At 53.3% G+C, this 23,714-nt stretch overlaps 5 protein-coding genes across 5 annotated transcripts; 2 read left to right on the plus strand and 3 right to left on the minus strand.

Moving 5' to 3' along the window:
* Positions 1-1,422: 1,422 nt before the first annotated feature.
* CkaCkLH20_11067 (beta-ig-h3 fasciclin) lies at positions 1,423-3,039 on the plus strand (the record flags this gene model as incomplete). The annotated part of the gene is made up of 3 exons (XM_038893781.1): positions 1,423-1,563; positions 1,750-1,794; positions 1,999-3,039. 3 exons carry the CDS (start codon positions 1,423-1,425, stop codon positions 3,037-3,039), a joined length of 1,227 nt encoding a protein of 408 aa, XP_038740881.1.
* Positions 3,040-5,342: 2,303 nt separating this feature from the next.
* CkaCkLH20_11068 (peptidase S41 family protein) lies at positions 5,343-7,902 on the plus strand (the record flags this gene model as incomplete). The annotated part of the gene is made up of 4 exons (XM_038893782.1): positions 5,343-5,565; positions 5,708-6,103; positions 6,162-6,841; positions 6,892-7,902. The coding sequence occupies 4 exons, from the start codon at positions 5,343-5,345 to the stop codon at positions 7,900-7,902; spliced, it is 2,310 nt and encodes a 769-aa protein (XP_038740882.1).
* A 2,980-nt stretch (positions 7,903-10,882) lies between these two features.
* On the minus strand, positions 10,883-12,514 carry CkaCkLH20_11069 (uncharacterized protein; the record flags this gene model as incomplete). Its single annotated transcript, XM_038893783.1, has 1 exon — positions 10,883-12,514. One exon carries the CDS (start codon positions 12,512-12,514, stop codon positions 10,883-10,885), a length of 1,632 nt encoding a protein of 543 aa, XP_038740883.1.
* A 3,918-nt stretch (positions 12,515-16,432) lies between these two features.
* On the minus strand, positions 16,433-17,239 carry CkaCkLH20_11070 (uncharacterized protein; the record flags this gene model as incomplete). The annotated part of the gene is made up of 1 exon (XM_038893784.1): positions 16,433-17,239. The coding sequence occupies one exon, from the start codon at positions 17,237-17,239 to the stop codon at positions 16,433-16,435; it is 807 nt and encodes a 268-aa protein (XP_038740884.1).
* Positions 17,240-18,240: 1,001 nt separating this feature from the next.
* On the minus strand, positions 18,241-20,438 carry CkaCkLH20_11071 (glycosyl hydrolase family; the record flags this gene model as incomplete). The annotated part of the gene is made up of 6 exons (XM_038893785.1): positions 18,241-18,541; positions 18,598-18,872; positions 18,923-19,108; positions 19,162-19,568; positions 19,626-19,810; positions 19,867-20,438. The coding sequence occupies 6 exons, from the start codon at positions 20,436-20,438 to the stop codon at positions 18,241-18,243; spliced, it is 1,926 nt and encodes a 641-aa protein (XP_038740885.1).
* Positions 20,439-23,714: the final 3,276 nt, after the last annotated feature.

Genomic DNA, 23,714 nt, shown 5'->3' on the forward strand with positions numbered 1-23,714 from the left:
CCCGAAGAATGAAATCCGGGACAGGCATGTATTAATGGTTTTGATGCCGACTCATTGCTTGCATTCAAAACGACTCTCTTCGTCGGTACGTTGGTTGAGGTCGCATTGCAGTTGTCTGGAACGCAATCATTGATAGCGTGCATAGGATATTGGCTTGGCAGCTGACCTGCGCCGCTGACCTGCGCCCCTGCCGTTGGTGGTTTCGAAGCCCGAAAATACCTCGAACAACCAGGCCCTGACGCGGAGCGGTGATGGCGACTTGCCTGGCACGGCATGGGCCCTGCTCACGACATCCTGGTTGACATGTCGAACGACAGGGATGAAGCCTCGACATCTTAGCCTTCAGACATTCTGGAACTTAAGGGACTCGATATGTCGCCGTGTCATTCAGCGTCTTGTGGAGGGAGGTGGAGGGCGCCGGCGCTGGCCGTCTTGGACGAGCCAGCAGATCTCCCGTCAGCCCAAGGAAATCATTCAGGCACCATATCAGATACAATTGCATCGAATTCGGCTAAATTGCCTGATGAACAAACCATCCCCGGAGGACCCTGGTTCGTCTCGGCGCGTACAACTCACGAAAGAAGTGCCATGTTGGCTCTAGTGCCAGGCACAGGAGATGCCGCTAAATGATGACCGAAGCAAGCCACCCCCAATGCCATTGTCCTCTTTCTGCGGCTTGTCCCTCTTTCATTGTGAGATTTCCTCTTCCAGTGTTAACTTTACCTCCGCGCCGCTTCCCACGTTCTCATCTGCTTCCCCAAGTCTTTGATTCGACGACGTTTTGATTCAGTGGCCTGACAAGTAGAAGATGGTGGCTGCTGTCATGCCCCCAAGTTGCTGGGACCCTTGATGCCAACGGGTGGTGAGCTGAACGGAAGCTTTCGCCAATTCATCCACCTGCAATTTCGTCTTTCTCGATGCGGCATGGGGGTTGCAGCCACGAAGCAATCGCTGCAACCTGTCAATGACACGGCGCAAACTGGACGGGCTGGACTGTCCGCGATCCCAATGCCACCCACACATGCAGGTCCCTTTGAGGGCGCCACCCCACGCGTCCGAGTTCCAGGCTCGAATGCGCCTTTGCGGCGGGAATGGAAGGGTGAAAGAAGGATCACTCAGCTTCATAATGGCCTGCCTGACCTGGCCTTGCCGTGGAAAATTTCTGCTTTGGTGTAATTCTCTTCTTTCTTCGTTTCCTGTTGTTTCCATCCCCTTGCCTACTCATCGGGCCTTCCAACGGCTGGAGGTCGAGATTCAATCGGACCGTATTGGCTTCACGTAGTACCGGTCAATCGAATACATCATTTGCGAACTTTCCGTTTAACCCCATTCGCCGCTCGTTCCCGCGATCTTTTCTTTCACCTCATTCCGTCTGTTCAAAACTCAACTCTAATCGAATCGCTGGGACGAAGACGAGGAAAGATGATGATCAGGCCAACAAGCTGCGCCTGCTGGGCTTCGACGCTGTCAGTGATCCTTGGCGCATCCACTGTAGCGGCGCAGAAACTGGAGGACGTTCTCGCGAAGCAAGCAAACCTGACCACCTTTCGCGATCTGGTAAAGGTAAGAAACACTGCACAGTCAGTCGACGGGATCAGAGAGTCCTGTCAGTCATCGCGCAGGACGTAGAAGCGTTCGATTATCGAGGCCTGAGTGTCGAGCGCAAAGCACTCTCAGACGTCGAACCCCTCGATCACGATACCTCGAGGCCAGAAGAATCAGCACAGCTGACATGAGAATGATACACAGGAAAACAGCGACATCTTCTCGAACCTGCCCAAATCCGGCGTCACGGTACGTGCTGCATCCCAATCTTCTTGCCCCCACCTGTCAAACTCCAAACAAGCTTCGACGATGCGGCATAGCGACAGCGGCATAGCCCATCGCGCGCCGCTCACGCAGGGACTCGCGGATAAGACCCTATTGTTGGAGCTCTTCATGCAAAGCGAACAAAACGGAACGAAATAAAAAGTTGTTCTGACGAAAAGCGCTCACCAGATCCTCGCCCCCAGCGATCAGGCTTACACCAAAGGCCAGGGCTGGGACGCCGCCGCAGACGCCGTCCCCGTCGCGCTGCGATACGGCATCATCGACTCCAGGATCCCCTTCGACGCCCTGTTCCCCGGGAACTCCTCCCTCGAGTCCACTCTGCTCACGGACGACCGCTACTCCAACGTCACGGGCGGGCAGAGCGTCCTGGTGACCAAGGGGCCCAACGGCGATGTCGTGGTGACGTCGGGCGTGGCGCAGCGGACCACGGCGCTCAAGACGGATATTGCGTTCGACGGGGGCCTCGTCCAGATCATCGACAGCTTGATGGTCGCGCCCGCGCGGCTCGAGAAGACGGCCCGCGATGCGTATCAGGATCTGACATCGTTCCTGGGCGCGCTGTACGCGACGGATCTCGTCGCCGAGTTCGCGGAGACGCAGAATGTTACCATTTTCGCGCCGCGGAATGCTGCTTTTCAGCGTGTCGCTGGTGTGCTGTCTAGTTTGAGCAAAGACGATCTTCGTCGCGTGTTGCGCTATCACATTGTTCCGTCAAAGGTGGTGGGCAAGTCGGCGCTTACAAACGGGACCAAGCTGCCGACGGGAGTGAACGGGAAGAGCTTGGAAGTGACGCTCTTCAACAACGACATTTTCATCGAATCCGCGCGCATCATTCAGACGGACATCCTCATCGCGAACGGTGTGGTGCAAGTCCTCGACGCAGTTCTCAACGTCAACTCGAACAATACCTCACCAAACGTGTCGGCCGTAACGCAGACTCCCGTCTTCACACTCATCGGCGAAACGGAGACAGGGACGGCCGCGCCCACACCATTCGCGTCCGCCCTCCCGTGCACCACGGACTGTCCCGTGACCGGTAGCAGCGGCAGCGGGAGAGGTGGGGCCGGCGGTACGGCGACAGGTGGGGTCAGCCCCAGTTCCAGCACCGGAGGCGTAGCCGCGGCACGATGCACTGGTGGCCTTCCAGCCGCGGCGGGAATGGGACTCGGTCTGGCGGTGGGTGTGCTGGGGATGGGTGTCATTGTCTGAGGCGGACGAGGTCTGCACTGCGGACAGGGGGGAGCGAGCGGTCATGTCAAGACGGGACTGATGAGATGGGTTCGGGCGAGGAGGGGCGGGCGGAAGAGTTAGTCAGTCAATTATCCGACTGTCTGTGGACTGGACGGAGCTTCGACGGAAGGCGAAAATGAGGGAAGTGAGTGACGGGAGTGAGTGGGCTGTTTGTTTCTGTATGTGTGTTGTGTGCTTGAGCCGGAAAGGGACCGAGAGCGGACGGAAGCTGAGATACCCGTGCATGATTTGAAAGTCGGCTTTGCTGTTTGCCAGCCCTCTCTCTGTGTTTTGTTTTGGGCCCTAACGAAGGTCTCCTCATTTGATCTTCCATTACCCACCAATGTGGTCCTCGTGTTCGCGACTGCGTTTGCTGATGTGAGTCGCGAGCGATGCCGCGCGATGCGGCAGTTGGCCCAACGAACGGTATCGGGCACTCTCCCATACATCTCGCACTCTCTGCAAGATAGGATTTGTAACGCGACGACCCGACGAACGATCAGCGAACAACTCGCTTGGCGCCTTCTAGACCTTATCGTACGACGCCAGCTAGAGTTTCGCACCAGGAGCCTCGTCTATGAAGTTTGAAGTCTTTGTTTGTGAGAGGGGGGAGTCAAGTAGATAAGGCTTCCTCCGCCGGGGCGGGGATGGGTGAGAAGTTTAGTGAAGGTAGCGCGCGCAAAAATGTGTGAGGGCGGGATGTTGGCGGAGTTTGTTAGGCTGGGCTGCGCTTCATGAGACCCCATCCGTGCACATGGGTCGAATCCTCGGCTGTTTGCTTCGCGTTTGCTTCAAAGGATCTACTATGTACTGTTGGTTGGCTGCTCATCATGTTGATCAGGGTCATGGTAGGGCTGGCCGGTGGTACGGAGGAGATGTAGACCGGCAAAATGCTGGGCCAAGTCAAACAGGGACCAAGACATCGAGCCAACTAGCGCCGGGTGAGTCCGAGGGGACTGGGAGAAGAGAAAAAAAGGCACGCGAGTCGCTTCCTTGCAGCATGCAAGACGAGATCTGGCGCTATAGAGTCAGGCTGGTGTGGGTGGTGCGGATACGTTTCCTCCGGCAGATCTGCTACAGCAGGGAATGGCTGCCAAGGCAGAGCCAAGGGTGAGGCTGCGGGAAAGCTTGACCGGCGCAGGTAGAGGGACTGTCGGTTATCAGGTAGTCTGATCTGATGGGCTGTGTGAGGCAACAGATGAAGGAGATAGAACGGAGCAAATGGGATTGTATGTGGGAGGAAACAAAAGAAACAGAGCGGGGGAAAATGCCCAGCTTTCATGAGTAGATCCAGTCTTGGCTGAAGAGGCTCTAGGACCTCTCGCCCAGCCGGTAGATGACCGGCGGAGGTATCACAATCATACAACTGTGTCTTTTCTTGGGGAATCGTTTTGAATTGAGCCTCCAATGGATATCGAGGTCTTCAAACAACATTCCCCGATTCACCGATACACCGAAACATCAACCCAATCACGCCGCCAAGGCCCCACGACGGGTATGTCGGTCTCCAGAATCCAGGTAGTCCACCGTACAAAGTGCGCACTAAGAAAGAGGCTAGGCTAATGACAGCGGCCGCCGGTCAGTCTTACTTCCCACAAACTAGGGTGTCCCGTCGGTAAGAGACGCTATGGGACAGGGCGGCCTTTTTAAGGTGGAGGGGTCTACCTTGCATGGAGTCCGAGTTTAAATCTGCAGCCGGCGCCGCCCAGGATGCGCGGATGCTTATCTGAAGATGTGAGGGTTGTCGTGTTTCATGATGGCTTCATGATTTGGGAGCAAGCAACTCTGGGCTTTGCTTGTTAGCCCCCAGGCTAGGTAGCCGCCCCCCTCCCTTGTATGTGTGTGAGAGAGAGACGCCGTAGCACACCATTCACCCGCCAAGAAGAACGAGAGCGAGCGGGTCTGACATTTTTGTTTTGCGAGTTTGGACACTTCCGTGTCGGAGTCGACGAAAGACGGGACGAGGACCAAAAGTGCAGCGCGGATTAAAACCCCATGTGCAGCCGTCAGCACATGCTCCGGTGCGCGCCGTCTTGAAGTCTCTCCTTTCCCTTCAGGCTTCGGCGAATTGTCCGTCAAAGGCCCCAATATACTTTCCTTTCCTTTTCGGTTCTGAGCTGGCCTCGCGGGTAGCTGTGCTATCTTCTCTCTCTCTCCTTTCCTTTTCGACTTCCGAGAGCAGCAAAAGCCAGAAAAGAGATTTTCGTCAAACGTAGACGGAGGGAAGAAGTTCGGTACATACAAGAGGAAGAAGAACATAGAACGGAAACGCCGACGACACGATGAGATTCACTTGGTGGACGGTGGCTTACGCCGCTGCCGCGATCGCGGCACCGCGCCCTCAGGGCCCGCCCGGGACCCCGACCAACTCGACTCCGACGAGCACGACACCGATGGGAACGCCTCCTCCCAGTGCTGGCGGCGGCGGTGGAGGAGGTAGTGGAAGCAATGCTTGTGGTCAAGTGCAGCCGATGGTGAACCAGTTCCTCATGGCCAACCCGAAAGGTACGTTGTTTGCAGCGTTTTCTGGCTGTCTAACTCATCGCGACTTACACCTCTGGGCGGAGAATGAGGGGTTGCGATGGAGACTTTGAAGCCAGTCGAGTCTGTTTTGGAGAACGACGTAATTGACGAAACCCTCCTATAGCTACCCCGAAAGTGCCCGCTCAACTTGCGTTTGATTGCTTGCAGTCGGTCCCCAACAAGCCCCAACCGGCAAAGGACCTCATCAAGAGTCTAAAGGCGTACGTCCAATGGCAGAGCACGCTCTCTTGGCTCAAGAACCCTCCCGCGTCGTACATGCTGCCTCCCACCGACATTGAAGGAGGTCTGGACAGGATCGGCGAGAAGGCCGGGAATGGCGGGTTCAAGAGCGAGTACGAGTTCCAGCTTGAGATTTTCCAGTTGTTCGCTTCGGCCCACGACGGTCACTTCGCCTTCCGCGGCGACATTTTCAAGGGCTTCAGCTTCCGCAACAACCTTGCAGCCGACATTGTTTCCGTGTCGAGGGATGGCATTGAGGTGCCCAAGCTCTACCATTTGAGTAAGTGATCTACCCGCGTGAACGTTTGTCAGTTCGAAGCTCTAATTGAAATGAATAGAGCAACTCGACACCAACGCCTCTGCTCCCGCCATCATCAGGATTAACGGGCGTGATGCGGCCACCCTCATTTCTGACTTGAACCTCAAGTTCAGCGGTTACCAGGATCCCGATTCCCAATGGAACTCCGGATTCAAGTTCTACGCTTCCAATGAGAGTGCCTTGACTGTCGCTGCATCATTGGCCTTCCAGGGTCCCAAGGTCACGATCACTTATGATGACGGCACGGAGCGCTCCGAGGACAGCTTCGCCATCATTCGCACTGGTGCCAACTTCACAGGCATCAACTCGGGTGAGGACTTCTACAAGAAGTTCTGCAACCCCGACAGCCAGCCCAAGGGCAACGGAACGAAGCCGGACGCTCCCAAGACCAGCAGCCCGCCCCCGCCGCCTCAGCCCACGATTCAGGGCTACCCGTGGCCTGTCGTGCGCGACAGCGGTGCTAACACGACTTCTGGATACTTCCTCAACGGAACTGGGTACGATGACGTGGCTGTGCTTGCCGTGTCATCTTTCGCGCCGCCCGATGCTATCGATTCCGTTGAATATCTGACCAACTTCCAAAACACCGTCGCCAAGTTCCTCGAGGAGAGCAAGAAGGCCGGAAAGAAGAAGCTCGTCATTGATGTTGCTGCCAACGGTGGGGGTTTCGTTGTCGCTGGCTATGAACTCTTCGCTCAGGTTTGTTTGTCCGCATCTAAGTTCCCTTCTATAGTTAACCTCTCATCCAGCTCTTCCCTGATGTCAACCGGTTCCAGGCCAACAACCTGCGTCTGTCGGACAGCATGAGCATGATGTCTCGTCTGGCCAATGCCATCCCGGCCAACTTTACGCCCTCTAGCCCGGAGGAACAGGGTGCCATCGACGCCCTGCAGCAGAGCGCGGTCATCACCAACCTGCTTCCCGGACAGGTCTTCACGCCAGATGAGCAGGCCTTCACATCGGTTGACCAGATCTTGGCACCCGTCTCCCTCAACGGTGACACTTTCACGGCCTACCAAGAAGCCCCGCTGAACCAAACCGACCCCTCATTCAACCTGACTGGCGTCGGTTCCAAGGCCAACCCGCCCCCTCGCGTCTTCCAGCCGGAGAACGTCTTGCTCTTCACCGACGGCACTTGCGGCTCAACATGCACGCTCTTCTCCTACCTCATGATCCTCCAGATGGGCATCAAGACCGCCGTCATCGGTGGCCGCCCGCAGACAGGCATCATGCAGTCCATCGCCGGTGTCGAGGGCGCCCAGGTCTTCTCGTTTAACGACCTCACCTCGGACGCCAAGGCCATCGTCGCGCTCACGCCCAAGGACAAGAAGGAAGAAGTCATGAAGAGCGACGTCGGCGAGCTGGCCCGGGGCTACGCCATCAAGCGTTCCACGACCCCGAAGAGCGCCGGCGCCGTCAACGGCAAGAACGCCTTCTCCATGTTCGACGCCCGCACGCCGCTGCAGTTCCTCTGGGAGCCGGCCAACTGCCGCATCTTCTACACGCGCGAGATGCTCTCCAAGCCCGAGAAGGCCTGGCAGCGCGCCGTCGACGCGACCTGGGGCAACCCGCAGCAGTTCTGCGTCGCCAACAGCGTGACGCCCGTCACCAAGAACAACACCATGGATCCCTTCTTCAGGCAGAGCCAGAACAACACCGGCCTGCCGAGGAGCGCGGCCGCCACGGAGGGCGTGTCTGGTTCTGGGCTCAGGCTCGCGGTCCTGATTGCGACGTTCACGATTACCTTGTTGAGCCTATAGATTCTTTGAGGCTTTATTTTTTGGTTCTGATTTGAAGCCCTGAAAATAGCGATTTGAAAAATAACAGCCTCGCATTTTTCGAGAGGAGCCGTTTCATCGGTGAACTCTGACAATTGCATCAGACTACTACTAGCGAAATCCAGACACAAAACCCTAACCATCGCGTCGGGCCTCAACTGCTGCTTCGGGGGGGTTGGCCTGCGAGTCAGCTGGGATGCTAGCAATGGTTTCCTTGATGGCATCTGGTGGTGCAGTTGAGACAGTTGGAGTTCTCCCCCGAGGCCATCGGGATTTGAGTTTCTTACTTCGACTTTCTACTTCTGGATGTTGATTCTTGGTGAAGTTTCTTGGAGTTCTGGAAGGTAGCGGCGTATTGGTTGGCCGTAGATCACAACCTCGGGATGTTGGGAGAGCAAGGGATCAACGAAAAGGAACCGTACTATTAGCTCTTAACTAATGGCTACTGCAAGATCTACAAACAAATTCCTGTAGTGTAGTGAATAGTCTCGAATAATGGTTAGTGAGGCCATTGCCACAGCATTCTCATCGACAACCTTCTGATCTGGCCACAGTCTGCTTGCCGCCGGGCGAAGAGTCCGAGCGGGAAAAGAAAAGGCTTCAATCGGGAATCCGACGACCTCCAAGGATGTCGCCCCAAAACATGCGACGCCGAGACATGTTAAAGGCCCGGCTCGGGCTGCTGTATATGCCGGAGAGATCCGATCAGAGAGTGGTGATGTGAGTGCTCGCAAACCTTGTCCGACATCAGACGGGGAATCAGAACTGAGGGGAAGCCGGTTCGCGTGGAAAGACTTTCCCAGTAAGGATTTTCCGACGGTTACGACGGAGGCTCCTTGCCGAAGTCAAATGTCAGAGTTTCGCTTGTTCAGAATCCGAGGCTGGCTTGAACTCACATCTTCACACCGTTGGAAGCCGAAGATGACGTTGTAGAAGTGCTGGGTGTTGAGGCTCACAGGTCCGCTGAAGATTGGTACTTTCTTTGTAGATTTCTCATGGAGAGCTATACGCTGATGGTGTGTCATTGTATCTTGTTAACGTGGAGGTCGAACCCCCTACATGATAACAGATAAGGTCTTTCAACTATGTACGCATGGGTTGGGTGAGCATTGTGATATTAGGTAAAGTAATAGTGTGCCTATGGGCTTCTGGATATACGCAGTCAGGAATTCGACAACAAGTGATAGGGAAATGTCATGAAGCCAACTCCACGGGACGGCTTCCCTCCACCTCGGAAATCCTCGTCTGCGGCGACAACTCCACAGGGTCCGGTGACAGCATATCCATCTCGCGCGTCTCGTGCCCATGGCCGGGTAGTTCCTGCTTAGTGTCATAACCCAAAGCCTTGTGAGCCCTTTCCTCACTCTCAGTGATCTCTGTTTGAGATGCCGCAGCTTCCCTCTTCAGTCTTCTCTTACGGAGGCAAACGAAGATTCCGCTGCCAACAAACAGTAAGACGACAGCCAGAATCCCGATCACGATACCTGCAATTGCCCCAGTAGACAAGCCGGAGCTTTCATCGGCAGTGAGAGCGTTAGGCACTCGAGCATACAGCGGGAATGGGGGATGTTTGACCGAAATTGGTCCGTTCCTGGGGAGGTTCGAAAGAGAAATCTTTCTCCACGAGCTCCAATATGTTGTTTCTCTCCCGTTGGTTGTTGCAATGTTGTTCACCCATACTTCGGTCGGGGTGCTAAGATGGCTGACGCAGTCTCGATAGGGAGTTTGTCCATTTCCGACTGTGAGGCACGTCCATGAGCCCGGCGGGCAACACCACTCTTGTTTATAAGTACCGGCGCTTCCCAAGACGTCCGTAGTGCAAGCTATCGTCCAGTCGCTGATGCAAGCGGTACCTGGGTACGCCAAACTAGGCATATCGTCTGTGGACAGTGATAATATCAGCACACGTTCCTAAGGTGTACTTCGAGTCGTTCGACCTGCACTTACCGAATTCATCCCCAGGAGTCCATATGTCGCGGTATTGCTTCGGGAAGCACTGAGTGGGAAGAGAAGCATCTTTCTCCTGCACGAATTGATCTGCGTAGCAAAGAGCACCGGAGGTTAAGTCCTCTGGCTTGCTCTGGCATCGAAGGGCGCGAGGAATGGTCGAACATGCAGGGTCGCTTGGAGGAGTGAAGGGCGTTGTTTGAGGAGCCAGAGAGTAAACTTTGGTCTCCAAGAACTGGCCCTGTGGGAAGGTAAGTGTTGCTACAAGAGCATTGTATGTTGTAGATGGCGCCATAGTCCCATACTCGTGGGTTTCCGTTTGCAAGCTGCTGTGTGTTCCGTCCAGTGTAGAAAGGTAAAACGCAGTGAAAAGATAAGAGGGAGTTTGGACCAAACTAGGACAGAAGGGAGGTGCCTCGACTTAAGAAGATCTCCTAGTCTTTGTGGCGACTATGGGGCTGACATTTGTCCCACGAAATGTTTTCCAGCCCTCGTACGTATTTCATTGATCTGATCAGCAACTAATGTAGCCTGTAAGCACTGGGAATCGAGTTATCTAGTTGCATATGCTGTGCATCGCTATAAGATGCCATGGACGTTACTCAACCGGTTACATCCTCTGATGTGGCGAATGTACTTGGAGAAAGGCTGCTTATGGTGGGCTCCGAGGATCTTCGTTCTCAGATAGAGCGCACTCAGGAAAGAAAAGGTAGGCAGGCAGGTTCTAGACACCGGGAAAGTCAGGCTTGCAGGTTCAAATACCACCTTCATCTTGTGCGGCGGTACTACCCATTTCCAACCCTGCGCAATCTCACCAAAGAGGAGGACTCTTCAGCGAAAGGTAGAACTGGCCACACCTAGAAGAACCATACGGCTCATATTTTAGAGATATATCGAAGTCAGATCGAAGCGTATTCTTACCGACAACATCTGTTTTGTATGCACTAGAGCTAATCAAGATAGAACCGCAGCTTATAGTCCAAAGATCGCTTCTAGACCAAGTCCCCAATACAGATCAAAGTTGGGACTTTGCCTTGTTGACAAAAATCTGGTCAAAGTCCATGCCAAGATCCTCCAAGACTCTCTTCGCAACCGGGCGTCCGCCTCCCCAGACACCACCGCCAGGGTGCATGAAAGGCCCCGCGAGATAGAAGCCATCAACACCGGGAACTCGGTATTGGGCAAGAGCAGGCGTCGGACGATTGAGTCCCATCTGGTCGGCAGCCATTGAAAGACCGCAAATATCACCACGTTGGAAGCTGGGACTGTCTGACTGATGATCCGGTGGTGTGACGACGTGATAAGAGCGGACAATGTCAGGGGTGAAGTTCTCGAGATAAGTGGAAAAGTAGGCGAAAACTTTCTGAGCCCAGTCATCCTTGATGCGTTCCCAGGCATCCCATCCACCATCGGCCGGCTCTGCCTTACACATGACCACGCAGTGAAGCAAAGACTTTCCAGGCGGACAGCGAGTAGGGTCCGCAGAGCTCACGCAAGATGAGCCGATCATGATATTTTCTGGTAGCAGGCCTTCAGCCATGTCGTCGTAGCTCTTAATCAGGTCCTTCAGGTTGCCTGGGCAGCAAGTGTTCATGACGGCCTTGTCGGCTATAGGCCCTGCTTTGAATCGAAGTGGACGTTCCAGAGCAGCATGAATTAAGAAGAGGCTGAATTCCGAGACTCTTGTATTCAACGCAGGTGCTGTGATGGACGGGTCCAGTCCGTCGACAAGCTGGTCGAGGTTGTGAGGATGAATCTGGCCGATCACCGCTTCCTTTGCCCTCAACTCTCCGAAGCGAGTCCTTACTCCGACGGCACGGCCGCCTTCAGTGACAACCTTGATAACCTCGGTGTCCAATAAAACATCCCCTCCGTGATCTTTGAGGCAACGAATGACCGAGTTTGTGAAGGCCGACCCGGTCCCTTCAGGAACACAGAGTCCGTACTTATCCAATAGACCAAATGCCAGGTACACCATCAGACCAGTGCCTTTAGTGGTAGGATGTGCCAGCTGGATTTCGGTGACGAAACGAAGCAGGGCGACCTGGAGAATTTCGTTCTTGAAGTATCGCTGAATGATGTCAAACGAGGGACTGGCCGACACAGTCGCGATCTCCTGGGCATAAGGACTAGCCGCGATTTTGGCCGAGTCATCCCGAGGAGGTTCGAACATGGACGGCATGAGGAGGTCGGTGATCTTACGAGAGATATCGACGAAACTCTCGTACGCGTCAGCATCCTCTGGGGCAACATTACGGATGGCCTCGACGGTGCGGTGACGTTCGCGGTAGATTGGGAGAACCTTGTCCGGCATGACTATCGCGTAGCACGGGTCGAGTTGAAGGTACTTCAGACCATAGCGGGACTGAAGATGAAGCTCATCGTGAGTGATGAGCGGGTTGGCCAGAATCATCTGGTGGATGGCGCTGTGTCGTTCGCTGAGGTAGCCAGGCTCGGCCATGGGCAAGCTGGCCACGCCGCCACCGGCATAGGATGCTCGCTCAACCACGAGAACCTTTTTGCCAGCAACAGCGAGGTACGCGGCAGCAGTCAGACCATTGTGACCTGATCCAACCACGATGATGTCCCAGTCTTGTGATTCCGCTTGAGAAGTGAGTCGTCCCAGTTTGGTGAAGTCGGGCGTCATTTTGGTTGAGTGAGGAAAGTTGGATTGTGATGGGATTAGAGAAAGTGTTCTGTAAGCTGCCCTGCCTGTTGTTGAGAATGCAGGAAGCAAAGGCCTTGTTTGAGAATGCCTACATTTATATGCGAAACGCTCTTGTCACTCCATCAGGTAGCTTCTATAGCCATTCAACATGATTCGTTCAATTCCGTCGTTGAAAATGATAGCTTGTCGACTCATGGGTGCTCTAAACCTCTGAAGATTTTCAATATCTGGTTTTGACAGTAGACACAGCCATCGGAAGCAATTCTGGAGCAACGTCTCACAGTTCCATACTCTTCCCCGGCTTCGCTCAAACCGGCCTCGGGGATGAATTACTGACCGATGTTTCATGAAGACACAACAAATGAAGGCCTGCGTGAGCTGCTAACAGCTTCATGACCTTGCCATTGCGACCCGAAGTGCAGACTAGTACCCCGCAAGTACGATATACTGCCAATTCCCGTTCTGAAGGTGGGGGGGATTGATCAGAAGATCCCCCGCGCGCTCCGAACGCCCTCAGCGTTTCCTCTCGCAAGACCCAATTTACCCCACAAGCTCCGACACAAAACCACCGCAAGCTCCGAGATCGTTGAAAACGTCTCCTCTTTACTTGAGCAGCTTTTGATTTACCGAAGACATCTATCGAAACAACTACTGGCGGGCTGGAAGGATCATTACCCCTCGAGGTCCGAGAATCGACATCTGACCGGTCAGCATGTTGGTCAAATGTCATGTATGCGGCGCCGAGTTCCGTCGGACTGAGCATCTGAACCGTCATGCCCTTCGTCATCTCGGAGCGCGACCTTTCCCATGTTCAGTTTGTGGGACAAGTTTCTCAAGAAGGTACAGCGTCCCTCCTGTTCCCGCCGACTTGGTGCCAGCCGATGTCTTTCACTCTGAAGAGGCAGACCTGCTGCCTGGCCCTGCTGATGCTTCCGTCTCTGATCTGCCTCCGTTTCTGATCTATTCCCCCTTCTAATACCATCTTGAGATGTTCGCCGACACTTGAGCTAAGAACTTGTGACTGCAGGGACTCTCTTCGACGTCATATGCAAGGCCACACCAATGCAATTCCTGCACCATCTGACGCCGGCACTGGAGGGAAATCGAGACGATTTTGTGTCTCCAAAGCATGCAAAGCTTGTGCACATTCAAAACAGCGATGTGACGGAGAAGCTCCATGTATACGATGTCGTAACAAACACCAGCTGTGCGAATATGAGAGTGGACCAAGGACGAACTCGTCCTTAGGTAGAACGACGGTCTATGGGACGACCCCTGTAAGTGACAGCACAAACATACTCTTGAACGAGACAACCTTAGCGCTGCTGTCACCTTGTCTTTACCCGTACTAATATTTGGTCTGAATAGGAGACGCCATGCCACGATTTAACTGAAGCTACTTTTGGTCATGATGCCATGCCGACTCTTCCCCAGGCTCAACCACTTTTTCCGTTGATCGACTGTTATGGCACGTTTCAACCAGAGCTAATGAGCTCGTTGGCATGCTCACCGAGCCAATGGTGTTTCCCGTTTTCCGGGACCCAAAGCTGGGTTGGCACTACAGATTGGTATGGTGATCTGGCGGGCACAACGCAGATACATGACGTTTCCAGCCATTCGCAGTTTCCAATCGCTCACAGCCAGCATTATAAATCTGCCCAGTCGGAGTTCACGACCAGCTCATCAGCCGAAGTTTCCCCTGTATCGACAGATCCTATGTCCAACCGGAACAACTTGAGCATATCCCACAATCGGGAAGATGGGCCATTTCCAGCAGGAGAAGCCCCGCGGCCAAATTTCACAAATCATACTGAGCTATCGGCCACTTTCAAGGATGCTTTGGGCAACTCGAGTTCCATGGGTAAAGACTATTCAAAGACGATGTCAAGCAATGGGACACGGGTATCCAGCAGTGACCACTTTGTGACACGAGGGTTGGAAAGCGTCTCTCGACTCAAGGGGCATTCGATAAACACACCAGAAAGGGAGAAGCTCTGGCGACTTGAAGCATATCAACACGTCCCCAGACTTACCATGGACGTCTTCAACGAGATTGAGTCGCTATTCAAGCAACTCAACACTGACAGTGGCTTCTGCAGGCAGTTCACGGATCAATCGTTACCGCCACTGGAGACCGTAAACGCCTTCATTCAAGCATACTTCGAGCATTACCATCCCGTTTTCCCATTGCTACATCAACCGACTTTCGACCCAAGAAACGCTCATAGGGTGCTGGTGCTCGCAGTCGCAGCCACTGGCTGCGGCTTCTCAGCTTCAGGCTCAATAAGCACGGTCTTTATCTTCCAGGAACTGTTGCGTCGAAGCATAAACCTCTGTGTATGTGAGCTCGGGATGCGTTAAATGAGGCAGAAGAATCAAGTGCTGATCGAAGACAATATTACCGCGCAGGTTGAGCTCGAATTCGATTCTGCTCCAGACTGTGAGCTTGCCATAGCTCAAGCGGCATTGCTCAGCCAGATTGGGTTGATATTTTCTGGCAATATGTCATTCGCGGAGCATGCGCAAAGGAACATGTCGCTTGTTCCTACGCTATTGAAGAAGGCCAACTACCCTACCGACGACGAACGCGCTGGTACAGCGACCTCCGAGAGCTGGCAAAGCTGGATCCGCACCGAAAGCCGACGTCGACTTGTACATCTGACTTGGGTATGCCTTCATCGTACTTAACTCTTGCGATCCAGGCTCAGAGCTGATTTTCAAGTAGCTGTTCGACTCCCAACTTGTTGCGTTCTTCGATCTCCCTCCGACGATGCCATTGGACCTCCTCCAACTGCCGATGCCATCCAGTCATTGCCAATGGCAAGCAAAAACTTACATCGAATGGTCAAACTTACGAAAATCACTAGCTGGTAAGTCCGTACGACGGGGTACGTTCAAAAATCCAGAATCGTCTTATAACATCTCATCTAGACTGCCCGAGTTCCAATTATCTTCGGCAACAGCTCAATATTCTCTACCAGAGTAAACAAGTACCGATTGACCTCGATGAGCTCGGCGTTCTCCTTGTAACTGTTGGTGTTTATCGCGACATATCGGATAGAGATTTGGCCGTTCAATACCTCGATATCCTACGCAGCAAAGAAAGCCACATTTCGCCTTCGAATACCATGGAATGGCTCACATTGCAGCACAATCATGCACTTACTCTTCTGACGCACGTCTGTTTGCGTGAACTCAACGCCTTTTCTGGCTGGCGTACAAGCCCTTCATTTCGCGAACAGGTGGATCGTAGCCTTGCTCGTTGGCTTGAGAGAGATGAGAAGAGATGCCGAGCAATCTTGTATCACGCTGCGAAACTATTCACTGGAATCCGGGATCATACGACGAATTCCAATCATTCGACGATGGCATTGCTTGTTGCGATCCTCTCGTTATGGATGTTCACGACACTGGGCAAACATGCGCAGCAAAATCAACGCCCCTCAAGTGAATTTGGAGAGAAAGGTCTGGAAGACTCTCCAGACGATGTGGAAGGATTTGAAGTCCCGCTACTCAGACTTGACAAATCTATTGATGAAGACATACTGGTACAGTGGATATCGGGAGCGTCGGACTTTCGGCCTTTCATCAGTGGCATTGGATCACTGATCGACCCGGAAGCTCCTGGGTATCTACATCAGGAGAGTCAACGGGTCCTTTCCATGCAAACTGGATGGTCCTTAAGCTTGGCTGTAAGCATGGTCCTGCAGGCTCAGTTTCAGACTAACCGCCGAGGGAGGCAAAGGACTCCATAAGTTTGCTCCCTCAAGTGCTGCAGAGGCAACAGTTGAGATTGCGTATTTGGATGTTAGGTTCAGCATTCAAAGCAAAATGCTATCAGTAAACATCTTTTCAACAATTAATCGAACCTGTGCTGTAGTGTCCTTATTCAAAAAGTCAATGCTGTTCTGCCTTTTCAACTACTCGAATTTCCTTCCCAACAACGGCGAAAGACAAGCCCGCATCTAAGCCTTTCGGAAGATTCGTGAACAGTTTCTTGAGTGTCTGCTCGCCGGTAAGAAACTTCTCAGCAGCCTCGCGGCTTGGAAACCAGTACTGCTCAAAGGCCTCCGTGGTCTTCCAATCCGTTTCAGCAAAAGGTGTACCCGCGAAGAACGCCTCAGTATCTTTCGGCGTGACACTCCGGTTGAGCACGTATCGCAGTAACGTATTTCCACGCCCTACACCCTCAATCAAAGCTGTCCGGCCAGCCAGATCCTCTTGGCTCATCACTCCATCGCCTCGCGCCCTTGCAAAGAAACCCACCAAAAGCGTAGCCGAGTCTCCGCGGGCCTCGAAACCAGCAGGGTCGAGAGTAATACTAGCGACTTCCTGACTCAGAATTCCGACCTGGGAAGACTCGTCGGCGAACTTGTGACTCCCTGCGGATGCTTTGTACTCAGGTGCCTGGAAGGAGTTGTGGAGATCGGCTAGCGATGTCCATTCGAGTGTTGATACGGCGTCCCACGGCCCGCGGCCACCATCTGGGAGACCTGCGATGGGCTTGTGTGGTATCGCAACGAGCTGTGTGTATTTTCGGAGGATTGGAACGGCTGCTGCTATCCCTCGCGTCATGTTGGCATGGACTCCTTCGTATTCTTCCAGGAACTTGGCGTCCTCCCAGCCCGGGAGCCTTCTCGCGGCAATGGTCATCTTGACCAATTGGTTCTTCCGAGCCTCGGAAGTTCCTTGAGTGCCCGCCATGTCTACACGATGCTTGCGGTCTTGTGATGTACTTGGAAACTCTGAGCCTTCTGAGCGTAGGGATTGGGAACTCGAACAAAGGCAGAGAGAGATATGGCACTGGTGATAATAGAGTGTTTCTATTTGAATGGAAAGCCGCATTTTAAGCAACATCATATGGTTTGCACTTAGTAAGCGGGCCGAAACCAGTCCGTGATGCCCGTCTGATGTGCGCGCCGGAACGGAGGGGGATCATGGGGTAGTGGGGCCGATAATTGGGCAAGTTCGGCAGTGTACTCCGGCATCTTGACGTGTGCAAGCAGGCGCCCTTAGCATCCTTTTACATTTGATGGTCATGCTTAACGTACTTTGACCTACATTCAAACTGGGAATTTGTTGCATCAGCCCTCCATCTTAATACCTTCAAGCCCTCTTTCAAGGGCATGATCTTGCTGAGGGCTGGGGCAAGGCCCGGAACGGTGAAAGATGGCGGTGCAACAGGATGGGTCTACGGCGAAAACTCAAATCAAGAGTGGTACAACAGAAAACAATCCCAAATGTCTATATGCTGTTTCCTCTGAGCCATAGGCTACTGGGTCATATCATTTTGTACCAAAGTCTAGAAGAATATGCGATGAATGACGAACTCCTGTACCAATGCCCCTCTGACCAGCAGATCTTCTATACCCCGCCGAGATTATGCAATTTCCTCCTCTTTTTTCATGTTCACACACCTTTCTCCATGTTGATGCGACCCAAATGCTACTTCATGTCAATCAATCACTCACCGAAAGAACCAGCTTGTTGGAAGCGGTTGGACGACGATGTCAAGTCTAGTGGATTCAAAAAGAGAGAAGAGACGCAGATTCGGTCGGTTCGTTACTCATTAACCGGTCAAGACGATTGTACGAATCTAATCTGACCTTCGTCCGAGATAGGACTGTTCATTATGGTGATCTACCTTAGCATTACTGTTCCAACCAAAGAAAAAGAAGTGTCAAATCCGAGTGTGGTGCCGCTTCTTACATGGTGCCATTAACGGGGCCGCTTCTAGCCTTCGCGGCGTCGAACAGACCCTGGATGTCGACCTGCCACTGCGCAAGGTCGGGACGGAGGATGCGGCGGTCGTAAGTGACCAGGCCGTTGACTTCGCCCTCCACATCACTGGTCTGGGTCCAGACACCGCCGCTGCAGGCGAACATCTCAACTTGCTCACGGAACTCCCTGAACAGAACCCGAGCGCGGTAGTTGTAGGCCTCGAGCGTCTCGTCGATCTCGTACGTGCCGTTGATGGTGTCGATCGCTTGCTGGACGTTCCAGAGGCTGTGGTAGAATGTCAATTGCCGGCCCACGTAGTTTGCGCGGTTATTTCGACTTACTGCTCAATGGAGACATTGTGACCAATACCGCCAAACTCGCCCTGGAAACCAATGCGAGCCTCGTCATAAGGAGAAGAAGCAAGAGAGTAGAATGGAGTTCCACATTGGGGGTTTGCATAGTGGTGGTTGTCGGAGAAGTCGCCGAAACCATGGTCGTACCAACCGCTGTTGGCGTTGATGAGTCTGGTGGGGTCAATACCACGGACAACTCCAACAAGCTTCTCTTCGGGATGGGGTGCGTTTCGGAGCTGGCCCCAGCCCTCGTTGTAGATGGTCTATGAATGTGTTAGTTGGTTGGAGATATGGTGGGCCGCGTTCGACATACCCAAGTGACGATGCTGGTGTAGCTCTTGTGCTCCTCGATCATGAGCTGCAGCTGGCGTTCAAACTCGGCCTGTTGTTCAGCATTGGGGAGACGCGCAGAGTTGGCAGTCAGGCTAGGCATATCCTGGATGACGAGGAGACCGATCTCATCGGCAGCCCTGTAGAACAGATCCGGCTCGATCTTGATCTGCAAGGTATTAGACGATGCTGCATGAAAGAAAGCATCGGTGATCTACTTACGTGCTTGCGGACCATGTTCATGCCAAGGTTCTTGAGAACTTGCAAGTCGTACACCATCGCCTCGTAGGTTGGTGGTGTGTGGAGTCCATCAGGCCAGTAACCTTGGTCAAGGGTACCGAACATGAAGATGAACTCTCCGTTGAGAAGAGGGCGCTTGACACCCTCCACGATACCAGTCGAGATGGTTCGGAATCCAGTGTAGCTGTGGACAGTGTCATCTCCCAACTTGACCGTGATGTTGTACAAGTTCGGCGTTGTGGGTGACCAAACATCAGGCGAGGACACGGTGAAGTTGAACCCAGTGCCAGAGCTTCCCGTTCCTTCTCCCACAGTCTTGCCCTCCTTATCCAGAACAGCAATCTGGACATCGGAGGAAGAGTTCGAAGAGGTGTGGACATGAACGTTCACTGTTCAAAGGAGTTAGGCTTATGGCTTGAATTCCGTTCCCATCAGATGTAACATACCGTTTCCGTTGTGGTCGGCAGCGACATCCAACTGCGTGACGTGGTTCGCGGGCGCACTCTCCAGCCAGACAGTTTGCCAGATGCCAGAGCAAGCTCGGTAGAAAATGTGCGAAGGGGTTCTGGTCTGCTTGCCGATGGGAATGACGTAGCCATCCAGATCCGTTGGGTCATGAACAAACACCAAGCTGAGCGGAGACCATGTGTCAGCACCTCATCAGCTATGCGAGCAGTTTGCACTTACATCGTGTTGTCACCGCTGCGGTTGATGTACGTCGTGGCATCGACGGTGAAGCGGAAGTACCCTCCGCGGTGGAATCCGGCGTTCTGGCCGTTGATGAACACGGTCGCTTCGTAGTCGACGGCCTCGAAGTTGAGCAGCACGGATTGGTTTCCCCAGTCACTGGGCACCTGGAACGTCGTCGCAAACCACATGTGGGTAATGCCGAGCTCCTGGATACCCGAGAGTCCGCTCTCGATGCAGGACGGGATCAGGACCTCCCGTTCGAGCGAGCCGCCGGCCGGTGGGCTGTTGACATCATCGGCCCCGCCCGCGGCTTGGTATGTCCACAGGCCGTTCAAGTTGAGCCACTTGTCTCGGCGCAGCTGCGGGCGCGGGTGTTGCGGCCACGGGCTCGTCCCGACCTTGCTCGTCCAGTCCGTGTCTAAGGGCGGCGTCTGTAGTTTGTAGGGCTCGGGAGTCCCAGCTGTGGGCGTCGAACCTCCGGCTGTTGTGGTCGCGTTCTGTGCACAAGCTGCGCCCGAGAGTGAGAGCACCGCCAGTGCGGACGAGAAGATTGTCTGTGAGAGACGCATCTTGGAGGGGGAAGGAGGACGAACTCGTGAGTACAAGTCCCAGTCGACTTGCAGGAAAACGAAGCAGAGAAGCAAAGGGGCAGAAGAACGAGAGGACTGGAGGATGCAGCAACGAACAAGAGGGGTCCCAGCGTAAGGGGAATGCTGCTTCTATACCTGCTTGGAGGAATTCTATTTATTTAAACTTTTTTCAACGTTGGGACGAGCCGTTGACGTTCAACTGACTTGTAATCCGGTACCTTGTGCGTCACGCATAGTCTCTGCTCATCGGATTCTCCACAGCCCACCTCCCGGACAACTCGGCATTGAGTCAAGAAGACTGGTGGCTGACTGTGAGAAACGGCGCAAGCTTTTCGAAAGTTCCATTCATTCCTCCCTCTGCCAGGGTTTGGCTCGTAGGTGACGTGCCATGTAATGTTGCGTGCTGTGCTCGGTCGCAGGTGCAGGCTGCGGGCTTCCCCGCACTCGCAAAAAGTCGGTGGTCGCAATTGTTCACATTCCCATGTCTTGGCCTCTTGGCCATGGGAGGGGAATAGAGACGGGAGGGGTCTGCTCTAGTGATACGACGTCGTCTTGTTTAAGCAGATTGGTGGATTGCATGTGAGTTACGGACATCGAAATAAGCACCAAGCAGTCCTCCAGCTTTGCGATGCTCTCCAGTGCAACGAGGCAGCACGTGGAGTCGTTCGATGGGTGCACACAACAGCTGCATGATGCGGTCATCTGGAGGAGGGGGAACGGTGAATGGCAGGCCACCAGACCCGGGCAGATCGGTCCTACGAGGAGAAGTTCGTAAGCCTCGAGAGACGAGATGGTTGGGCTGACATCTGCTGCAGCTGCAACCCTGACGAAAAGGGGAAATGAGTGACGATGAATATCGACCGTCTAGAGTTCGCGGCCTCTGGCCGGGCGCTCCCTCTTCTCCTAACCAAAAGGGTCCCCGGTCATGATATTACCTGACGGCTTGGGCGCAGCCACAGGCAGGAATATCTAGCCTGTTAAGCGGAAGGTTTCGATGGGACGAAGGAGTGATCGACAGGTCCTTCGACTAGACTCGCCTGGTTTGTGCCAGGGCTAACTGTCAACTGTCACCGCTGCTTTGAAAGAAAAAAACAAACATCAAGGCCCTTTCGGATTCCTCTCTCTCTCTCTCCCTCCATGACTCCACTTCTCCATCATGTAGGTCATCGGGCATCCCCACGTCCAAAGGCACCAGTCCAGCCAAGAGTCTTGTCCCTCCTCGCTATTCATGATGCGGGGAACGGCAGATTCACCGAGCCTCTCCGACTGGTCCTATTGTCTCTCCTCATTGCGGGAGGGGCTGAACCTTGTTTTAATCCCCCGGCCTTGCATGCGGGGATGGCTGCTCTAGATCGACGGGAATGTCTTATTTCCCTTTACCGGCATGGCCAGAATGTCTCTGGCCTTTTCCACCGCCATTCAGGTGATCAAGTTGCCTCTCAAGCGGTCCAATGAATTCATTCACTCTAGTCGTTCATCGTGATCCGGCGTACGTGTGGGCTTCACGTGGATGCATGTCTCGTGGGCATGTCTTAGACTTGTTCCTGAAATCGCCGATATGGCTCCTCTTTGGACGGGCTTACCGAGGTGCATGACTCTGGCAAACTTTCGCAAATGAGCCGTTGGAGCTATGCACTTGCTTTTCCGTGGATGAATATCTCCAGCTCACTGCAACCTCAGATCCCCGCTCCATGTTGCTTTAACGCGTTTTCCTGACAGGTCATTATTGTCAATCTTTATTGCAACGCAGACATACTACGGACGAACATGTGAGTTTAACGAATACATAGAAGTCTGGTTGAGTGGAGTAGATCACAGGTCAAAGTGAACTGCTATTTTGGACATGAACGCTAAGTGCTGGATTTCAAATTTGACATACCTACATACATGTAGTCATAACAAATATGTGGTTATGATATCAGCAGCCCCTCCTTACTGGACGGAGCCTCGCGAAACATCTACTGCGACCACAGATGATGATAGCCTCATCTTGGTAATTAAGGTGCATTTGGAGTCTTGCTTCGAAGAATATTGTAACTGTCCAAGAGGCTGGGGCTAGCGTGGAACGTGGTAGAGTTCAGTCACGGAATACAAGGCTATCTCATGCTCACTACTTGGAGCTAACATGAGATGGTGAAGTAAGTTCAATCTGAATGGAACACTGAACAGGTTTCTGCTGTCGTTCATCAATCCCATCTTGAAGCTCTCACAGCCAATCGCAAAACCCAATTGAACATTGCTGGCTGTACTCTCTGGGAATGTGCCCCTCCACTGATCAGTTCGTCCGAAGGTGCTACCTCGAAACGTGTGTATGAGGTGCATAAACTAACTCTAGTCAAAAGTTTCGGCTTCCTGTAACTAGAAACATGTACGAGTCGAGATGGTGTGCGGTCTGAAGCCCGCATAGGGGTCTCCTTGCCTGCAGGTGAGACTCGAACTATGCTGATCTTTCACGCTCACAGCAAAGTCACCGCCGCAATACCACTCATTCTTGTCGAGCTTGCCGCCGTGTAGTCTATCTCGACTTCAACCAAGGAACGATGACTGAGGCTGGAGGGATTGTGAGTGAGGGACCGTGAGCGATTTTGGAAAGAGACAGTGGACGTTTTACTGAAATTAGGCACTGCCTCAACTTCCCTCACTCGGCTATCTCTGTTTTCGTGAAGTACCATGACGTTTTGGCGTCCTCAAGATTGGCCATGGATGATGCGGTTCACGTGATGGCTGTCAATGACGATAACAGCAGGTTTATGAAGCTAAATCCAATATTTCATTGTCAAGAAACCCATGTCATGAAGAGAATGATGGCGAGTTTCAGTAAGTCTACCCTGTCAAAAGTAGAAGTGTTGGAGTGAGATGAGATCAGGGCTTTCACGTGCTACATCTCGACAATTGCGGCAGTTAAGATATTGCGGTCGCTTCAAGCGGGTTGTCCTTCATCCATAGAAATAAGATCTCGCATGGATACAAGTAGGAGCTCGATAGAACCCAATAATCAACAGACTGTCTAGTGTTTCTCAATGACTGCAAGGCGTCGCAATCTCGAGGCTTTTGAGTGGACTCGTTCATGCATGCCGGTTGTATCTGGGCGGTTGAGAACGATGAATGCTTCCCGCGAAAACCGGTCTCAGTCAGAATCTCGTACGACTCTCGGTCATAGTATTGATTCCATTACAGACGTGTGGTTCCTAAAACAACCCTTCAACTCCGTCTTCGCAGCGAAAGCCCACCCCATCGTCAGATCTCAAGGACCAA

The sequence above is a fragment of the Colletotrichum karsti genome, assembly GCF_011947395.1.
Source record: "Colletotrichum karsti strain CkLH20 chromosome Unknown Scaffold45, whole genome shotgun sequence".
NCBI classification, from domain to species: Eukaryota; Fungi; Ascomycota; class Sordariomycetes; order Glomerellales; family Glomerellaceae; genus Colletotrichum; species Colletotrichum karsti.